The sequence below is a fragment of the Trichinella spiralis genome (genome assembly GCF_000181795.1).
Source record: "Trichinella spiralis strain ISS 195 chromosome Unknown Scfld1, whole genome shotgun sequence".
Taxonomy (NCBI): Eukaryota; Metazoa; Nematoda; class Enoplea; order Trichinellida; family Trichinellidae; genus Trichinella; species Trichinella spiralis.
In genome coordinates, this window is record NW_003526940.1 from 3226366 (window position 1) to 3247353 (window position 20988).

General features: G+C 30.5%; 4 protein-coding genes across 4 annotated transcripts; 3 read left to right on the forward strand and 1 right to left on the reverse strand.

Moving 5' to 3' along the window:
- The first annotated feature begins 2604 nt into the window (after positions 1 to 2604).
- Positions 2605 to 3255, forward strand: Tsp_09123 (hypothetical protein). Its single transcript, XM_003382235.1, has 2 exons — positions 2605 to 2694; positions 3193 to 3255. The coding sequence occupies exons 1-2, from the start codon at positions 2605 to 2607 to the stop codon at positions 3253 to 3255; spliced, it is 153 nt and encodes a 50-aa protein (XP_003382283.1).
- Positions 3256 to 4288: 1033 nt separating this feature from the next.
- Positions 4289 to 6056, reverse strand: Tsp_09124 (deoxyribonuclease II family protein). The gene is made up of 5 exons (XM_003382236.1): positions 6037 to 6056; positions 5374 to 5828; positions 5036 to 5239; positions 4441 to 4667; positions 4289 to 4390 (listed from the first exon to the last, which is right to left on the reverse strand). The coding sequence occupies exons 1-5, from the start codon at positions 6054 to 6056 to the stop codon at positions 4289 to 4291; spliced, it is 1008 nt and encodes a 335-aa protein (XP_003382284.1).
- Positions 6057 to 10345: 4289 nt separating this feature from the next.
- Tsp_09125 (deoxyribonuclease II family protein) lies at positions 10346 to 12244 on the forward strand. Its single transcript, XM_003382237.1, has 6 exons — positions 10346 to 10473; positions 10686 to 10912; positions 10973 to 11146; positions 11275 to 11478; positions 11669 to 11742; positions 12146 to 12244. Exons 1-6 carry the CDS (start codon positions 10346 to 10348, stop codon positions 12242 to 12244), a joined length of 906 nt encoding a protein of 301 aa, XP_003382285.1.
- A 3998-nt stretch (positions 12245 to 16242) lies between these two features.
- Tsp_09126 (deoxyribonuclease II family protein) lies at positions 16243 to 18213 on the forward strand. The gene is made up of 6 exons (XM_003382238.1): positions 16243 to 16370; positions 16580 to 16803; positions 16865 to 17032; positions 17174 to 17377; positions 17877 to 18061; positions 18112 to 18213. The coding sequence occupies exons 1-6, from the start codon at positions 16243 to 16245 to the stop codon at positions 18211 to 18213; spliced, it is 1011 nt and encodes a 336-aa protein (XP_003382286.1).
- Positions 18214 to 20988: the final 2775 nt, after the last annotated feature.

Sequence of the window (20988 nt, forward strand, 5' to 3'; positions counted from 1 at the left end):
CATATCTGAGATAAGCTGAAAACCAGTGACAGAAGCTGAACCAAAAGTTGAAAAGAAAGATTCCAAAAAGATTAAGAAGAAGTCAAAGAAACGGTCAAAATCAAAGAAAATTAAGAAAACTGTCGAAGATACAGTCGCTAAACAAGCAGCGTCTTCTCAAATGCCAGAAACGGATATTACATCACCGAAACTAACATTGGCAAGTGAAGTTACAGCGATAGATGTAGATCAGCCGAACATTGTTCCTCCAATACTCTGAAGAAACAGTTGAAAAACCGATGATAGAGGATGAACGAAAAGTTGAAAAGAAAGATTCTAAAAAGATTAAGAAGAAATCAAAGAAGCGATCGAAATCGAAGAAAAGTAAAAAAACTGTCGAAGATACAGTCGCTAAACAAGCAGCGTCTTCTCAATGCCCGAAACGGATATTACATCACCGAAGCTACACTGCTAGTGAGCTACAGCGATAGATGCAGATCAGCCGAACATTGTTCCACCATATTTTGAAGAAAAAGTTGAAAACCAGTGATAAAGGATGAATCAAAAGTTGAAAAGAAAGATTCTAAGAAGATTAAGAAGAGATCAAAGAAACGGTCAAAATCAAAGAAAAGTAAAAAAACTGTCGAAGATACAGTCGCTAAACAAGCAGCGTCTTCTCAAATGCCCGAAACGGATATTACATCACCGAAACTAACACTGGCTAGTGAAGCTACAGCGATAGATGCAGATCAGCCGAACATTGTTCCTCCAATACCCGAAGAAACAGTTGAAAAACAGATGATAAAGGATGAACGAAAACGTGAAAAGAAAGATTCTAAAAAGATTAAGAAGAAGTCAAAGAAGCGATCGAAATCGAAGAAAAGCAATAAATCTGTCGAAGATAAGTAAGGTCTTTAAATAAGCCGTGTCTTCTCAAATGCCAGAAACGGGTATTGAATCACCGAAAAGAATTTTGCCATCCAAAACCAAAAAGAAATAAGCAGGAACTTGGGGTTTTTCTATTGTTTGGTATTTATTATTAATAAATTTGGCACTGTATATGTTTTTCTGTTTTTTTTGTTACTCGAATTGTCTGTTGAAAATGTGAATCTTTGAAGAATTTGAATTGTTCCGCAAGCAGAGAAGAAAAAGAATAATAATAAAGGCGAATGAATAGAAAATTTCGCATTTTATACGTTGTTTTATTATTTGCATGGCGCAACTGCCTGGTTTGTTTGAGTTGCTGTAGATGACTATCGAACAGTGCGCCTCAATTTGACTATTCTGATTCAAATGTGGCGACAGACGTTAAATCAGGACGCGTTTCGTCGATAGCATACTGTAATTTATGGGTTAAGCGTTTGCAGTTTTGTTTGGAAATTGAAAAAAGAAATGCCTTGTTTCTTTATTTTCCTCTTTTCAAATATTTTTCGTAAATTGATTTCTGTTTGGAAAAGTAATTTTTCTTTTTCTGTAATAACAGTGATAATAATGTATTATCTGTAAGATTTATATTTCAAAATGTGAAAATTGGGTCCTCATTTAAGTTTATTTGAACAGTTTTCTATGCACTGAGCAGAAACAAGTTGCAAGGCTAAATTGCGCAGATTTGAGTGATAATTGATTTTCGATTTGAGGAAACAACCTGTGCATATAATTGACTTCTGTACAACTTTAGCCCATTGATTGATGAACGGGAATGAACCGATTTTAACAGGAAATTCCTTATAGCCAAGGCAATTTTTTTTCAAAACAGAATATCAAATTTTAAAGTTGTATGCTTTTCCATTATTCATGCTGTCTTTTTACTACTTCAATAATAAACTGGCTATGAAAGCTTTTTTACAAATGAGCATCAGGGGTACGGCGGTGTATTAATTGGTTCGCTCAGTCAGAGTATGCTTTTTGTAGGCGCTGAATTGCAATGTTGTAGGTGAAATTGGAACTCTATTTGATTATATTTTTTCCAGGGATTTGGGAAAAGGAGCACATTACATTGTGAAATTGGATAATTTTTCAAATAGTGCTATAATGGAGTGGTTTGATTCGAAATTTTTTCCACTACCGTTGAAATGGAAACTGCAAGCTGCATTGGTTTCACCGGAAATTGCAATTTATTGCTTATTATTTTTTTGTTTGAAGGAAAATTTGATTTCTCTATCTTGATGAATAGTATTTTTCAGAATTTGTTCAACCATTTATGGTAGTGCCCATTCACAGTGCTGATCAGGAGCAGCTGCTAATTTTATTTATTAAATCTCGTTATAAAATGTTTCGTTTGGCGATTGTTTAGGCAAGATTCTGAAGAGAAAAGCATGATTTGTTGCAGCATATGCATTTGATGCAATTTGTTTCATTTTTTTTACTGGCTGGCGGCACAAAATCTGATCGCAAATTACATGCAGATCTGCTTTAAGTGATCTATATATTGTATTGTATTGTATTGTGTCGTATTGTATTGTATTGTATTGTATTGTATTGTATTGTATTGTATTATATTGTAGTTTGTCATTAAAAAAAGTATTTTGCCAAAACATTTACTGACAGCTTACTTTTGCAACCAGCGAACATAATTTAGTTAGTTTAGCTTTCTGAATGATAACATGCAGGACTCTGGCGTTATCTATGACGCTGTTCTGTCATGGAAGGTGTCACCTTACCATAACTGACACTACATGCAACGACAACCGAATGCAGTTGGATCAACCGCAAAAGGTAAGAAGCAGTGACAAATGTGAAACTGTCAATGGGTTGGGAATTTGCTGCTACGTTGAAATCAAATCAAGTTTGACAAATTAAAGACCTTCATTTACTTATATTCTAAATTTAATAACAATAAAAATGAATACATTTATTTCAATAAGCTCCTAACACATCTCTTATTTTTCAATTTTCTTTATTATAAATGTTTAAAATGATATAACACGCATTCTCCTTGAAAAAACAATAAAAGTATTAATTAATAAAATAAAAAATTTAATTGTTGGTCATGAAATGAAAAATTTTTTATTTTCAAAAAATACGTTAAAACTGTACATTACACTACATTATTTTAAAGTAAAAGTGCCATAGAGAACTTTTAAATTCTCACAACTTTCTCTTACCTCATGATAGTAAGCGCGGCTTACTATGTTGCCATCGTAAAAAGAAACATTGAATGACTCTGATTAACATGTTTATTTGATATGTCTTTGTTCGGTTATCTTTTTATAGGCTATTCATTTGTTGATTTTATGTCTTCGAAGAATCATACTGTTGGATAATAAAGATATTTAATTTGTAAAGAACAGGACAGTGAATTTTATTTTTTCTTAATTCACTGTTCAGTGCTCATCAGTAGTTTGTCCTGTTTTCCGTGCAATTTTCAACATGAAATGTAACATATATATATATATATATATATGTATGTATATATAATTGCTTGTAGACGTTTCGAAAAGTCATTATCATTTCATTTATCCTATGGACAACAAAATTTAATGTTGATCATGTTAACATTGCGTCTATTATTGAAATTATGTATATATTAAAATAATGGAATAAAAAATTAGCATGCATTACGTTGAGCAAAATATACATTATACATTATACGTAAAATTCTGCAAAGCTGAAATGAAATTGTCTTTGAGGTATGCTCCCTTGATTAATTAAACGTTTTGCATTCCTTAACAAGTTTTATAAGAAAAATTTGAATCATAATTATTACGCTAAACATAATACTTTGTAAGAAAGTGTCGTATGATGACTTTCTACAACTGCTGAAAACAACCATTCATGCAGTAAGTACTGAAAATGCAAACTTTTATGAAAATTAAGTTCATAGAATGTATTTTTATGCAATTTATTACTTACATTTAAATTTTAAACATGACTATTAAATTACTGTTTACATGCAATTTTCCAATAAAGTTTCCATAAAATATTACGGAGGAAATGGCATTTATTGTACATATTAAGAATGTACACTGCCTTGAACATTAAAAATGATTAAACCATCTGAAAAACAGTCATATTTCAAGTAGCTCATATATTCCAAAAAATTCAATTTGTCTACTTGCATTATTAAATTATTTACGCAGAGTTAATTTGTACTATAAAACTGGACAACTTTTTAAATTATTCTCATTAGAGATTTAAAGAATGAAGTTTCCAGTTTAACAAAACAAATCTATACAGGACAAAAATTTTTTAATCATTTATCTGTCATTATTGAAAAAATTGTTAATTTCAGGAATTTTATAACATTAAAAATTACAAAAATCAAATTCGATCAAGTCAAGAAATAATTTCAATAAATTTTACCGCTTCTTTAAGCGCAATTCTCGACATTCTGAGCTATTCGATTGAAATGACCAAAGATGGTAGCATCATCAATACATACAGCCATTGCGGGTTCTTTTGCTTGACTTTTCTGAAATAAAATTTTATCAAACTTCATCTTTTCCATGCATATGGATTTACATGATAAGGTTTATCAACAACACAAAATTTGTTTCCTGGTTCGCTGACTATCCACTGAGAAACATCATTTTCAAGAGAACTTGCGTGACCATCAACTGAAATAGGGCTTGTCACTAATTTCAAGTTTCTTCCAAAAGTCTTGCAATCGCTTTTGAGAATTTTATCCCTCGTTGTCCAAACTTTAATTGTAGTCTTTAATTTTCTTACAAGTACTCTCCGGTAGATTTCTGAAATGAAATTGCCTTTGAAATTTTCAAAAATAGACAAAACAATGGATACATTTTGATGCCACTTTTATTTTTATTCAATTTTTAATTTACTGAATGCATTCCCATAAGTTTTATACGAAGTTACAAAAATGGATTTCTGAAAATTTTCTGAAGTGTATAATACGCGGTGTCATTACATTTCTGAAAAATATCTTGTATCGATGTTCTGTTCAATAATTTCTTATTGTAATTATTTCACAAAATGCAGTTCTCTGTTATCCACACCCTTTGCCTAAGTAAACTTACAATACCAAAATACATTAATATTTATATTATGATTTCAAACTGTTGAATCATGGAATTAAAAGATAACAAAACTGAATTACCATATCTTGATTTTTCACCTTTGCTGTAAATTGTTACTTTTAAACTTGGAGCAGCTGCAGTTGTAGTGTCTCGTGTCACTGTTAACGGTGGTGTTAATCTTGATTCACCAGAAACCAGCTTTCTCAAATTTGGTCGAGAATTCATCTGCGCATCTGGTATATCATTGTAGTATATTAATGGAGTTGCAATTCTCAGTGTCATGGCTAAAAAGTATTTTTATGACTCTTCATAAATCCTTTGATAATAAGCATTTCATAAATATTTGTTATCTTCAAAGAATTAAGATAGTCTCATGATGTTTGCATTGTTAAGTTATTTATCGTATTCTAACATTTACCAATTGTGTCAATTTGGTCTTCCTTAATTGTCAAGCAAATCAATAGATGGCCTTTCTGAACTTCTGCAGGAGGAAATAAGTATCCTGTTCGTGCTTTTGGAAATCCTGGTACTGTATGAACAATCCACGCTGCAGCATCAGCGACAGTTATATCCATCATTAATACACCTAAATGTTGTATATGCTGTACAGAACGTTGCTTTATGTCACAATTACACTTCTCATTACCTTTACTGTTTGATTTTGTTCTGACTTTTGGAACATCTGGCGGATGATTGTTGTATGAAATGAATTTGTTATTTGGATCCGCCCCAATGACATGTTCCAGAGCTTTGGCAAATGAATGGCCATTAATTGCAGTAACTGCAGCTGCGTTACCTGCCCAGTTTGCAGCACCAGCTCCAGCAGTTAATAATTTTCCTTCTGCCTGGGCCGGGGCTTTATACAAAATGGCCCTGAAAGTATTTCCAGATCAATTACTTTGTTAATTCTGCGCGCATGAAACTGTGCACGAAATAGTTTAAAACTCTTTCCACAAAATTGTATCTCTTTCAGAAAAGGTATACTATATTCCTATCCAAAAGCTTTGACAAATGTAAAATAACCAAATGTGTTGGTTGCAAAGATAATTGAAAGCAACCTCATACCAGTCCACTTCATTACGTCCATTTGAATCTTGGCATTTTGATGTTGCCAGTGAGAGACTGGGGAAATATGTGCATAAAAGTAAAGTCCATTTTGCATAAATGATAAAATAATTTTTAGTAAGCAACATTGTAAATTTCAGTAATGGTAGTCGACTGTTTATAAATTGAATGAATCATCATTCAGATTGACTTAAAATTGGGAGTTATCCAACAAATAAACACATAAATTTGACAAATAAGTAGTTGTTTGTTTATTTTCCTGATTATTAACGCAATCATTCAACATTCGAAGGATTTTAGTCTTATTGTGTGCCATGATTGGTAGACTTATAAAAATAATAAAATTATTTCTCAACTTATGATAAGTCGCCTTTGGCGTCTTCATCTGTAAAATATTTTATTTCATTAAAAATATCTAAATTCTTTTATTACATGTTCACATATTTTTACCATTTTAACATGCTGTTCAACTCGACTGAAAACAGTTTATATATTTCATCTTATAATCTTGCACTTTAAACTTTTAAACCCAGCATCTTATTTTCGAAATCGAAATGTAATTCATCTGATAAAACTGCATACAGTTTTAATAATAATATAACATGAAAGAAAACCGATGGTCACAAGTTTTATAAATTTACTTTGCAAGTGCATTCCTCAACAGTGGTGGGTTGCTAATACCATCATCGCAAAAGTTTTATGGTATTTACATCATACAAAAATTCATATATTTTTGTAAATCGAGAATCTTTGAATTTTTATGTTTCTTTGCAACAAACAGATTATTCAATTAAATATCAGCATTGCCTAAGTAACAAAATACCGCCGTCAATGAATTTTTGACAGATGATTTAGCGGAAAATGGACTCATACAAAATGTACAATATAATAAGAAATATTCCATGATTTATAAGATCTGCTTAATACTTGAACAATTGTTGAACTGTAACAGCTATGCAATGATTGCATTTTTAATGATCAAAAATGTCATAATAAACATGAAATGTCATCAAAGATAAGTGTTTCTCCTCTGAATATTATTAATGTTCATTTACCAGTTGAAAAACATTTTTTTGAAGTATAAAAATGATTCAATTTACAAGTAAATAAATCCATTACATTGTTAAATATCTCAGATGCATATCAGCATGTTTTTCAATTCTCTTGATTATAAGAACCAATTTACGGGTACAATGACAAGTCAGAATTTTGGTATACATGATAATAAAGAACTTACTTTGATGACGTTGTTCGGCAGTTATTGTCTAATTTTAGCATGCAATTTATACCCAGGGCAATTAAAGACAACAAACAAATGCTGCATTTTGATGTAGACTTTAACGTCTGTTAACTTTTTTATTTATAATGAATGGTGATATAATCAATTTTATAGATTTTCAATAAAGTTTGACCACACGATTTTATTAGTATTTTGTATTCATTACTGATCTAAAGCGTAAATAAAACACATAAAACTAGAGAAAAAGCAAAATAATGAAAAACAAAATTGCATCCACCTGAGATGCCACATTCAGAGAGAAATTTGTTTGCGTATTCTGATGCTAGTACAAAAATTTTATTCTATTTACTCCATGAATGATTTTAAATTTAAATTTAAGAACATTTTTAATTTTTAAAGTGTAATTTTTTGAAAATTATGTTAACTTCTTTTTTCTCCCTCTATAGTTGATTTAGTTTTCAATTTAAATTTTTTAAATATGCATTGAAATGGAATTTCTTATTCTCAGTTTGCAGTATTTGTATCTCACAAAAATAAACAACTGCTGTTATATGCCATTCAAACATTTGAGCAATTGCTATATTTATGGATGTATGCAGCTGTTGGCTTTGCTTTTATAACAATATAGCATTAATTTATAGAATGGAAATAATCTGCAGCATAAGTAATTGATTACATTATTAAAAAATACATCTTTATAACCCTGTAATAAATATCAGAAAGTAATATAATATGCACAAAGCATAAGTATTATCAAAATAATCTTAATAAAATTGAACAATTAAAAAAACTGATAAAATTCACAGTCTTTTATCAGCAAAAACTGTTGCAAAACAAAAGCACATCAATATTATTTGACTATAAATGACAAGCCAACAGTCATAGAAATACAGTACATGAAATCATATTCTCAATAGGATCTTTTCTGAAGTTTTCTATCTAATTTTGTAAAATGAAGCGTCAAAACTTTATAGAAATTTTCTATAAATTTTGAATAAAAGGAAAATCACATTTTGTTTTTCATGTTTATTTTCTGATAACGTTCTATTGCAAGAGTTAGTTAATAAAGCTATTCCCTTGTGATTAATAACCGCTTCTAAAATGGGCAGTTTAGTTGAAATGTTTCTGAAAATAACAGCAACTTTAAGTCAAAAGCTGCCTTTTCAGTTATCTTTCACTACTTATACATTTGAATAGCAGCCTAACTGAAATACATAATGAAATAATTTATTTTAATGTTGACCATCATTTTAAAGGATTTGTTTCAGTTTGCAAATTTTGAAATGGCAGCAGCTAAACGTAAAACTTTTTTCTTGCTTGTCAGCCTGTTTCTGTTAATTTTTGTAAATTGATTCTTATTATTAGTTTTGATACGTATTGTTTTTTTATAAACACTTGTCATTCCAGCAATGGAAATGAAGCAACAGCTAGCAAAAATGGCTTCATGGAGCGTTTATTGTTGTTTAGAACGATATATATCTAAAAGTTAATCAAAATTGCATAAATATAATATCACTTTAACAATATTTTCTGGAATTGTGGTTGAGCTCTACGGCAAGTGTTGCTTTTATCAATCGTTCGATTTACCACAAAATTATTATATTGCAGACACAATAATACATCAATGAAATTCACAGCTAATAGAAACAATTTCAATAAAATTAATTTATCATTGTGCATATTTGAATTAATCATTTCAGTTTAATTGAGCTGAACAGAAAAGCAAAGTTCTGTCAAACTAATTCGAGTAATGTATTTTCCAAGCATCATGTCAATTTTGCCTGTAATTTATAAATGATTTTGGAGTTAATAAAAGTCAGCTCGAAATTACTTTTAAAGATAAACATCAAAAAATAAAATGTCTTTAAATTGATGCTCTATTATTTTTGACATTTGCCTAATGCTTTTCGACGATATAATAAAAAAATTAAATTTAAATTAATTTTGTACTGATAAAAATGTTTTATTACTATTATAAAATCCTGCGCAGCGACATCTTGTATTTTTAGAAGTTTTACCTTGACCTAAATTCCAGCTAAGAAGTTGTTGTCAACAGAGAGAGCGTTAGCTGCGGTTTGTTATAATAGTAGAGAAAATTAGTTCATACTTACTCATCGTCGTTCGTATATATTCAAATGTATATATACATACATACAATACACTGTCGATTATTACTGAAACACGTGATACGTTAAGTTCGAATCTAGCGCGAAGAAAGACAGTTACCGGCAGAACCTAATTGTCAACAATCAAATGTAATAAGATTCCCCTGCGAGCCTTCTACAACTATATTAAAATTGTTATTTTAAAAATTAATTAAAGGAAAAATATCGATAAGAAGTTCATAGAAAATGTTCAATCAAATGTAAATAATTCTGATTAATTAATAAGCCATAAAAAGCAGTAGAACGAAATGAGAAAATGAGAAAATTTATTCTAAGGCCAATGGCAAGCAATCAGAAATGACACATAAGAAGGAGACAGATAGAAATAAAGCTGGCGTATAGCTGAAATTTTTATGAATAATCAGTGTTATATGATGCTAACTTTTCATCTTGTTTTAATCAAGTAGCTTTATCTATTTGTGATTATTGATCTACTAGATATAATTCAAATTAATGTTTCTGCCTCCCGGTTATATATGAAATATAAGTTTATTTGCTTTTTCACAATTTTTTACAGTTTAGAATAAAAAATTGCATTTCAGTATGTCTTCAGTTATTAGTTCCATAAAGGAGAAAAATAAAATATAAATATCTAATTAAATTAAATTGATTTCATTTCAAATTCAACCAAACTGTCAAAAATCAAAAAATCTAAGTGTCAAACATCTATCTATCATAAGCATGAAAAACTAAATTTTATTAGAGATACTTATGACAACGCTGATATCAGTTATTATTGTATATTAGTGCAAAAAATTAAATCCTATGAATATTAAGTAAATATATTAATTTGCTGTAAATTAAACAAAATGTTATATATTTATTAGATTTATGGAGTTTATTTGTTTGACTAAATCCAAATTTCAAGTAAACCTGCTGATTAATCTCTAAACAGTTGACCAGAATCATTGAATGTCAAGATGCCGTTTGGCAAAAAATATTTCATCACGAACCTTAAATGGATTTTATTTTTATGGACATATTTATGCAATCGCTCATTAGCAACATCAACCTGTCAAAATTCAGACGGAAACAATGCAGCAGACTGGTATGAGGTGACTCTTAATTATGTTTGTAGCAAATGCATTTGATGAACTTAGATGTATCGAAGTTTTCAGAATAGACTATTAGAATACTTTTTCAAAACACAAACATAATAGTTATGAAATTTGCATCAAACAATTTTATTAGTATATGAAATTATTTTATGATTGCACACTTAACACAATAATAAGATTTATTTCCTGGAAGCATTTTTAGGGCCATTTTATATAAAGCTCCTGCACAACCCAACGGAAAGATACTGCATGCAGGTGCTGTTGGTGGAAACTGGGCAGACAGTCCAGCAGCAGTTACTCAAAATAACGGTCATTCATTTGCTAAAGCCATTGAACATGTTTTTGCGCCACATGGAGAAAATAAATTTATTGCATACAACAATGATCCGCCAGATGTTCCAAAAGTCAGGACAAAATCAAACAGTAAAGGTAATGAGAAGTGTAATTGTGACATAAAGCAACGTTCTGTACAACATGTACAACATTTAGGTGTATTAATGATGGATACAGGTAACACTGATGCTGCAGCGTGGATTGTTCATACAGTACCAGGATTTCCAAAAGCACGAACAGGATACTTATTTCCTCCTGCAGAAGTTCAGAAAGGCCATCTATTGATTTGCTTAACAATTAAGGAAGACCAAATTGACACAATTGGTAAATGTTAGAATACGATATTTAACTTAATAATGCAAACATTATGAAGCAATCTTAATTTTTTGAAGATAACAAATATTTATGAAATGCTTATTATCAATGGATTTATGAAGAGTCATAAAAATACTTTTTAGCTATGACACTGAGAATTGCAACTCCGTTAATATACTACAATGATATACCAGATGCGCAGATGAATTCTCGACCAAATTTGAGAAAGCTGGTTTCTGGTGAATCAAGATTAACACCACCGTTAGCAGTGACACAGGACACTACAACTGCAGCTGCTCAAAGTTTGAAAGTGACAATTTACAGCAAGGGTGAAAAATCAAGATATGGTAAGTCACACATGTTACTGCTAAATTTCCAGATCAAACAACTTGCAAAATTTTGCACTGCTAAAATAAATCTGCTATCATTATTCATTTTTCATTAATAGTGCATGCAGCAAAGGGAGAAGTTTGTTAAAATTATATTTATTATAATGATCCGATGCAAAAAAACATTGTACGGTGAAAAAAATTACAGAAATTCATTTACAATTACAGAAGTGTGGAATAATTTTGCAAAACGCTATTATGATCCACGCAGTGAACACAGTTGTAAGTTGTAAGACCTGCTTCGTAAAATAATCTCAACATAAGTTTTTGAACTGATAAAATAAGGCAATTTTTATTTTAACTTGCTCGGAATTTCATGTAAATTTCAAAAAAAAACCAATTACAGAGATTTACCGAAGAGTACTTGTGAAGAAATTAAAGACAACTATCAAAGTTTGGACAACAAGAGATAAAATATTGAAAAGTGATTGCCGGATTTTGAACAGAAATATAAAATTAGTGACAAGTCCCATTACTGTCAATGGTCATGCAAGTTCTCTTGAAAGTGATGTCTCTCAATGGTTAATTAGTGAACCAGGAAACAAATTTTGTGTTATTGACAAACCTTACCATGTAAATTTGAAGTTATAAGAAGCAGTAGTTTAAGAAAATGTTTTTTTTTTAGAAAAGCCAAACAAAAGAGCCAGCAATGGCGGTATGCATTGATGATGCTACAATTTTTGGTCATTTCAATCGAATTGGTCAGAATGTAGAAAATTGCTAATGAAGCCACAAGACTGATGGCGGAACTCCTTTTCTGTCTGAAAACCTCTAATTGAAAAAAACAGAAATAAAATTTACTCGATGTACGTGAGTGAGATTTATCAAAATATATTTTAACGAACAGTTCGACAATAACCATATTTAAATGTTTTGGTTTTCTAAATAGTATATTAAGTTGCAAGCTGATTCAAAATGTTCAAAGCAACTTTTCTGTAATGAACAGTTCTCTGCTAATTAGAATACTTTTGCAAATATTGAACAGATCGGTTTGCGTATGCATTGACTATTGCTAATGTTAAATATGCCAATTTTTTGTTTGAATAACTGAAGACTCTTTAAAAAGAAAATATGAACGCTATTTAATTGTCTATTAATTTTCATTTCATAAAAATATATTTCCGTGTGTTATTACGCATTTTTCCAACAAATAAAATCATATTCTTATTATTTAAAACAGTCTGATAATATTTGAGTAAAGGACTCGTACTGTAAAGCGCTCATTTTGCAAAATGAAACTAATATTAACAATATGCACATTTTTTCGAAGCATTTTTTATCTCAAATATGCAAAAAACTTTAATATAATTTATTCTGCAAATAAATTTCTTTCCCTAAATTGATATTTCAATATTTCAAGCAATCAATTTTGATCACATCTTACTTGGCATATTGCTTCTCACTACTTTTATTGCTCAACTAATATTTTATCCATAAAATAATAAATAATGAAAGATGAAAATTCAAGTCATTTTAAATAAAAACATCTAAGCAATAAATTTTTTAAAATTAGTATATGTTAAAATAAAATATTTATTTTCGGTACAATGGGTAAACATTTATTTTTCAAGTTTGCAAGCTATATTTATCTGATTAGTGATTGCCATTTTTCAATTTTCTGTTCTTTCAAAACGATGATGTAGAATACACGTAATGACTTCTTCTGACAGCAAGCAGATTATTTTTAAACTTTCATTTAATAAAATTAAATAAATTTAAGATTTAAATTGATAAATGACCAAATGCATTGGTGGTGCACTCAAGTTTATAAATAAAATTTTCAACACAATGATGAATAACAGCGAGAGCTATGGCAGGGCACATTAAGCATTTGTAATCAGATCATTATAATTGTGTCATGCATTCATATCCATTATTTCCTCAAGCAGTTTAAATATTTGCGATTATTTTCGTTTAGCAGAAAATGATTTTGGACATTAATTGAATGCTTTTTCAACAAAAATACAATTTTTACATGCAGAAGTTGGTAATGGAATTCATAATAAATTTGTAAATTAGTCTGAAAAATCCTAAACATGCCAACCTATGTAAATTATCTAATTTAAGCTGTTTTTATGTTGCTTCACATATCTTTCAACATACCTAAATTTCATTTATTATTTTAATTGTAACTTCATTAAAAAATCAGTTTCTATTTTATTATAACGTAAAGATATTACTTAAGAAAGAATCTGCTTGTTTGGCTTTGTTGAGCAACGGCAAATTTTAGTGATGGCACATTTTGAAACGATGGCACATATACTATTGCACACGGTTTCAATATTTATATGAAATCTATATGAAATGCTACAAAATTCAGTTGCTATAGCAGCACTGTAAATGCTGAACATGTTTTTGCTGCAGATGCATCAAATAAATTTACTGCATACGGCATACAACAATGAACCACCCGGATATTCCACAAGTAACAAATGAAATCAAACAGTACAGGCAACCAGAACATGGCTTAAAATGCAAATTGGCCAGTCACATAATAATCATATATTAAGTTGTGTTAATCATAGATTCAAGAAACCAAGAAGCAGCTAGCTGGATTGTTCACACAGTATGAGGATTCCCAAAAGCGTTAAGAGGATACTTATTTCCACTTGCAGAAATTCAGAAAAGACATTTGTTTATCTGTTTGACACTTAACGAAAGTAAAATTGATGCAATTGGTGAATTTAACTCTATGATATTTAACGTTATATAAATCTCCTTTTCATGAACTTCGAGTAAATATTTAAATATCAAAAATGCATAAATGCGTTAAATTTGATTTATAATTTTATCAGATGTCATATAAATGATTTATAGCGAGGACCATAAGAATTGCAATTCCATTTATATATCACAATGATGTACCTGATGCTAAAGCTGATTCGCTATAAAATCTTTAAAAATTGATAAATACGGAATAAAGAGTTTTGCCACCACTAACAGTGACACTGAAAATTTCTTCTCCTGGACCAGGAAGATTGAAAGTGACAATTTACAGTACATGTGAAAAATCAAGACATGGTAAATTAGCATTGTTATCGTTTAATTTCCATATTTAAAATTATGCAAAACTGCTTCAACAGCTATAAATTGAATTAATTTCCTTTTCTTTACTTATTATTTATTATTAATTTTCTTATTTAAATAATACATGCTGCAGAACAAACGGTGTTTTCTTTTTTAATATAACTAATCCCATAGCCAACGCTGAATTATGCCTTCTGCATCAAATAAATTTACAATATTTGCTTAAAATATCAACGATTTATTTTTGATAATGCCACGTAATCCATAGATTTCAAAGGATGGATGTTTTACCCTAAGTAAGCACGTTTAATTATGATGTTCCAAAAATAAGTTTTACTTCGGTAAAAGATATTTTAGTAGTTCATTATCTGATTTATATTCCAATTTTATATAAATAAAAAAGCTGCTTAAACTTAAGAACTTGGGAAATTTTTTTCTGACGTTTCTGAGTTGTTCAACAGTATCTGTCCAAATCTTTGCTACAATTTTTATACACTGCAATTGAAAACCACGGCAAATAAAATGCTTTATTTTCACGATTTTAGGTTTAATGTGCTAATTTTTTTATTCATAATTATAGGAGATATAATCAAAGTTATGAATATTCCTAAAGTTTTTCTTCAATGAATGTTTAGTTATCAGTAATCAGCATTGATCTGAAACAAAATTCCAGAAAGTAAATTAGGTAAATTGCACCAACTGAGATGCTTCAGTGAGAAAGAATATTGTTCAGGCATTCTCCTATTTGTAGTTTAATTAAAATTATTTCAATGTTATCATTCTTCTTCTTTGCAAAGCTTGAAGATTTTGCACATGATTTGTTAACATGTAGCTGCCTTTTGCTTGGATAACAGCCTCTAGATTTTATCATCTAATAATGTTAAATTGTATATGACAGTAGTATATGATGTTTTCTGAATAAAGTATTCCATTTGAAACCAAGTAACTTCAAAATTTTTATCATACATTTAAATTTATAATACAATTAAGAATATTTCATTTCATATAATCTAATTATTTACTTGAAAAGTTAAGATAACTTACTTAATTTTTAAAGAAATCAAACAGTAAGCATTAAAATCCAATAATGTTTCAAAATAAATTTGCAATCTAACTTACAACGTAAAAGGACATTTAATTAATGAAATTCAAATGTGAATTTAAAGGGTATCATTGACACAATGTTTTAGTTGTTAAGGCGTTCTGTGTTCATTATACTGCAAGAAAGCTCCATTGCGCATACTTTTTATAAAAGAAATTTCATATTTAAAAATCTGGTGCTATATTACTATGGAGTTATGAAAATTTAATTTTAGCAAAGTATAAAATATATCATGCATAAATACAGCATAAAATTGCAAACAATACAGCACATACAATATGACAAATTATGAATAAATATCAAAAAAAATAAAACGAAATACCTTACTGTGTAAAACTTACTGTTAGTAAAAGTAGAGAATAATTTCTTGAAAAGAAGTTTGACAACAGGATTAAGCAGTAACCGTTACTATTGCCGTATGCAAAAAATTAAACCCATTGAATGTTAAACAAATATATGCAGTATCAGTAAAATAAATAAAATATTTATTTATAAAATTTATATGCTTTGTTTATTTGATCAGATCTTTCTTTTGAGTAAACTTGCTCATTAATCTCTAAATCATCATTCAATGCTCAGCATTAAATGTTAACATGTCGTTTAGTAAAAAGTATTTGATTAACTGCGTTAGATGGATTTTAATTTTGTGGGCTTATTTCCCCAATATTTCGCTAGCAACATCGAAATGCCAAAATGCCGCGGGAGGAGCTGATGCAGATTGGTATGAGCTAATTTAAAACTATATTTATAAAAAGGATATTCCATAAATTTACAACCGGCAAAGATTTTAGATACGACAGTGCTAATTATAAGCATACTTTTTCTGTAAGATGACAAGTGCGCTTTAAACATTTTCATTAATAAATCACAATATTTCAAGCTTGTGCAGCTAATGAAATAATTAATATAATTACTTGAACGTCTCTTAAGGGCCATTTTATATAAAGCCCCTGCACAAAGCAACGGAAAGGTATTAGTAGAAGGTGCGGCTGCAAGCTGGGCAGGTAGCCCAGCTGCAGTTGCTGCAGATAATGGCCACTCATTTGCCAAAGCTCTGGAGCATGTCATTGCAGCGAATGCAAATAACAAATTCATTTCATACAACAATCATCCGCCAGATGTTCCAAAAGTTAAAACAAAATCAAGCAGTAAAGGTAACAAGAGGGGAACTTTGACATATAATGGAACGTTCTGTACAGCATATACAACATTTAGGTGTTTTAATGATGGATATAACTGGCACTGATGCTGCAGCGTGGATTGTTCATACAGTACCAGGATTTCCAAAAGCACGAACAGGATACTTATTTCCTCCTGCAGAGGTTCAGAAAGGCCATCTACTGATATGTTTAACAATTAAGGAAGATCAAATTGACACAATTGGTAAATACAAAAATAATGTGGTTTGTCTGGTAATATAATACGTAAAATGCATTTGGTTCCCAGTATTTCTAGAAGAAAGGAAATGCTTATAAAATGCACTTCATTAACGTCTATATGAAATGTTATGCGAATAATTTTTAGCCCTGACATTGAGATTTGCAACTCCATTGATATACTACAATGATATACCAGATACGGAGATGAATTCTCGTCCAAATTTGAAAAAACTGGTTTCTGGTGAATCAAGAGTCTTACCACCTTTAGCAGTAACAAAGGACACTACAACTGCAGCTGCTCAAAGTTTGAAAGTGACAATTTACAGCAAAGGTGAAAAATCAAGATATGGTAAATCAGTTTTGCTTTAATTTATAGATTTAAGTACTAGAATTAATAAGATCACACTTCAAATTTCCACCTGTACATGTGAAGCAACTAAATTTTTATATTATTGTAATGCATGTTTAAAATAAAGGCTTTTGTTGAGATTAGCAATTTGAATTGAATTTGAACAACTTTGAACAATTGAATTGCGTAATAGCTATGCGACATTACGGTAAAAAATAATTTTTAGGAAGGTAGCAAAAGTGCACAAATCATAAAAACTTAATAAAACATTAATGTTCAAGGAACTTTAATGAACTTTTATTGTCATTTATTTATAAAACGTATAAATATAATACAGTTAATAAAAATGATTGATTAAATCAGCAATAAATTTAAAATTGAATAAAAAAACTGATAAAAATGAAATTTTAGTTTTAATTTCATTTATTTGAGAAAATGATTAAAACAATTTTTTTAGAGATTTACCGGAAAATACTCCTGAAAAAATTGAAATCTACAGTTAAAGTTTGGACAGCTAGAGATAAGAAATTGAAAAGTGATTGTAGAATCTCTGGGAAAAATATAAGATTAGTAACAAGTCCTATATCTGTAAACGGTGATCAAAGTACACTTGAAAATGATGTTTCTCAGTGGTTAGTCACTGAAACAGGAAATAAATTCTGTGCTGTTGACAAACCTTATCAAGTAACTTTAGATTCTTTGAAAAGCAGTTATTTGAAAAAACATTAATTTAGAAAAGTCAAGCAATGGAACCTGCAATGGCAGTATGCATTGATGATGCCACCATTTCTGCTCGTTTCAAAGAAATTGCACAGAATGTGGAAAACTGCTCATGAAATTTTTTTGTGGTTTCTTAAATTGATCATAGCATTCATATTGAAACTCTTTTGACGACTCAAATATTCTTGCATGTGAAGTTAAAAGGAAATTTTTTCATGCACTTCGTTAATAAATAATTCAAGAAACTTTATCAGCGCCTCTTTTAAAGTAAACTAGATTTGTATTCTTATTGTTCATTGCTCTCTATCTTCTCACCATTAACTTGCAGTATCTAGTACAGTAAATAAATGAAGTTTGAATTATATATATGTGCATCATTCAATTGGTTTGCACCGCAGATTTATTTGCCTTGTTTCTGTATAAATATTTCCTAGACAAACTTATTAATTATGCAAAATGATTCGACTGTTGAAAAGAACTCAGTGATGAGCATTCATAGAGATTACAGTACGTGCTGACTCATTTCTTAACATATGTACTAAAAAATGAGATCGCTGATTATCCTCTTCCTAACTCTTGCGCCATCGTTTTGTAGCTTTTCATTTTCAGATGTATTATCTTGCAAGTCGTTAATTTCACCTATTTATAGCAATATTAGGGATCAATTGCGCTAATGTGTATTCAACAAGCATATGCACACGCACACACATAGAATGCCCATGAAACCCCAAAAATCTTTTTTGTATTATAATATAATTTAAAAAGCAATCTTTTCAACTTTGTTCTACTTCCATGCTACAAACGATTGCAGTACAAAAAAAATTAATTTCATCATTGCTTTGACATAGGAGATGTTCAGCCATATAATAATGGCCAGTATTTGCATATTTGCACAATGAAGCAACCATTAACCTACACATGTTGATATCTGCTAAGCATCTGATTAACATTTAGCAAAGTAATAATTCAAATCTTTCATAATTTTTAAATTTTTAGCATTTTGATTTATAACCTATACTTACCCAATGTTCCTTAAATGGAACAAAGCTTTTAGAGCACCTAACACTACTTTCATACCAATGTTCTTCTTCATATTTTTGCAAATGAATTCTTTGAATGGTATATTTATAAAAACATTTCATCGAATTCATCTTAGATATATCATTATGCTTTTATTAATCAAGAAAATCAGCAAAAATTAACTTCTTGATACAGCTCAAATTCTTCCCTAACAGTTTAATATCCACTGTGCTCAACTAATTTTAAGGGACGCATTCTTGTAGCTGATTTATTACTCTATTTGCATATGTAAAGAACATGATTATACTCTTGTTTTGAAATTAATAGCTGATAACAAATATTAATGTCCCGTATGCTAAACATTAGGGTGTTGACGACAAAAAATGGCAGCAAATAGGTTAGGGATATTTTGTTTGAAACAGTGACTCAGACTCTGCTTTCATGGTCAGCTGCTTTCTGACTACGTTTTATTAGATCCACTCTTCTAACATGGTTGTGAGCAGTTGCTCAGCTATGCCCAACCAACTGCTGGGGTCATATCACTCCCAAATACCAAAATCTGTGAGCACCTTGCACTGGAAAGCAGTTGTTATATAGAACATAGATATGTATAGAACCAGGTGTAAAGCAGTTGACGGAAATCAATATTCGCTTTTCTTTATCCTCTAAGACAAATGTACAGGTGCAGGCTACTTGAGCTAGCATTGTCCAGTATGGCATGTTTCATGAGCAGCTTATCGTGGATGAATCGTTGTTGCCATACTTTGGTCACCATGGAGCAGAATGTTTATGAAAGCTAAGCTGACTGGCTGCAAAGTCTGGTTGCTGTGTGGGAGCAATGTCATACCCTTATCATATGATTATTTATCAAGGGAAAGAATGTTAAGCTTCAAAAATGTCTTTGAGCACCAGAGCTGTCACTGCCATGGTCGATGTTATTCAAAAAAACTCGCAAACTTTCAGGCATACATTGTACTTTGACAACTTCTTCACCTGTTATTACCTATTTGCCAAGTTGGCTAAATTCAACATGGAAGTCACCGCAACAATCTGACCATATCGCACCGATGGCGCTGCCAAAATGATGCAGCCGGGCAAAGAACTGATGAAACAAAAGTGAAGTGCTTTCGACTATCGCAGCGATCAAAAGATTCATGTGGTTAAGTGGAAGGACAACGCCGTCGTAAAGATAGCCACTAACTACATGACTCACAGTCCTTTATGCGGTATTTAACTACGAGACAAAAGTCAGAGAACAGAAATACCGATGCTCTATTTAGTTCGATTATGTAACATTGGTATGGGAGGAGTAGACATTCTTGATCGACTGGCAATAACCTACTGCCTGACCATAAAGCCAAAAATGGTATTGGTCTTTATTTATCAACACGCTGAACGTAGCAACTGTGGCAGCTTGGTGTAGTCACTGTTTTATCGAGAAAAGATGACTCATCTACCTGGAATTTTATTGCCATGTTGTCCTCAGCTTACTACAGCTAAATCGAAGTGCACCAGCAAAGGCAGAAGCAGTTTTTTTGTCGCAATGCCCTAAAATCCGGTTCGATGGTGTAAACCATATTCTTTGTACAGGACCACAGGGACGTTGTGAAGTATGCATATGAAACACACAGAATATGCAAAAAATGCAATGCTCGTCTTCACGCAGAGTGGGGCAAGCAGTGCTCTGACATTCACCATAGTTCAAAATGAAATATCCCATAAATCCTTGTATATCGATGTTTTACCACATATTATCAAGATTTACCTTATTTGAAAAATAAAAGCAAATGTTTTACGTACCTGATATTTTCTTGAGAACAGCCCAATGTTTACTAAATGGAACATGCCATAATTCCACAATGGGTATTCAT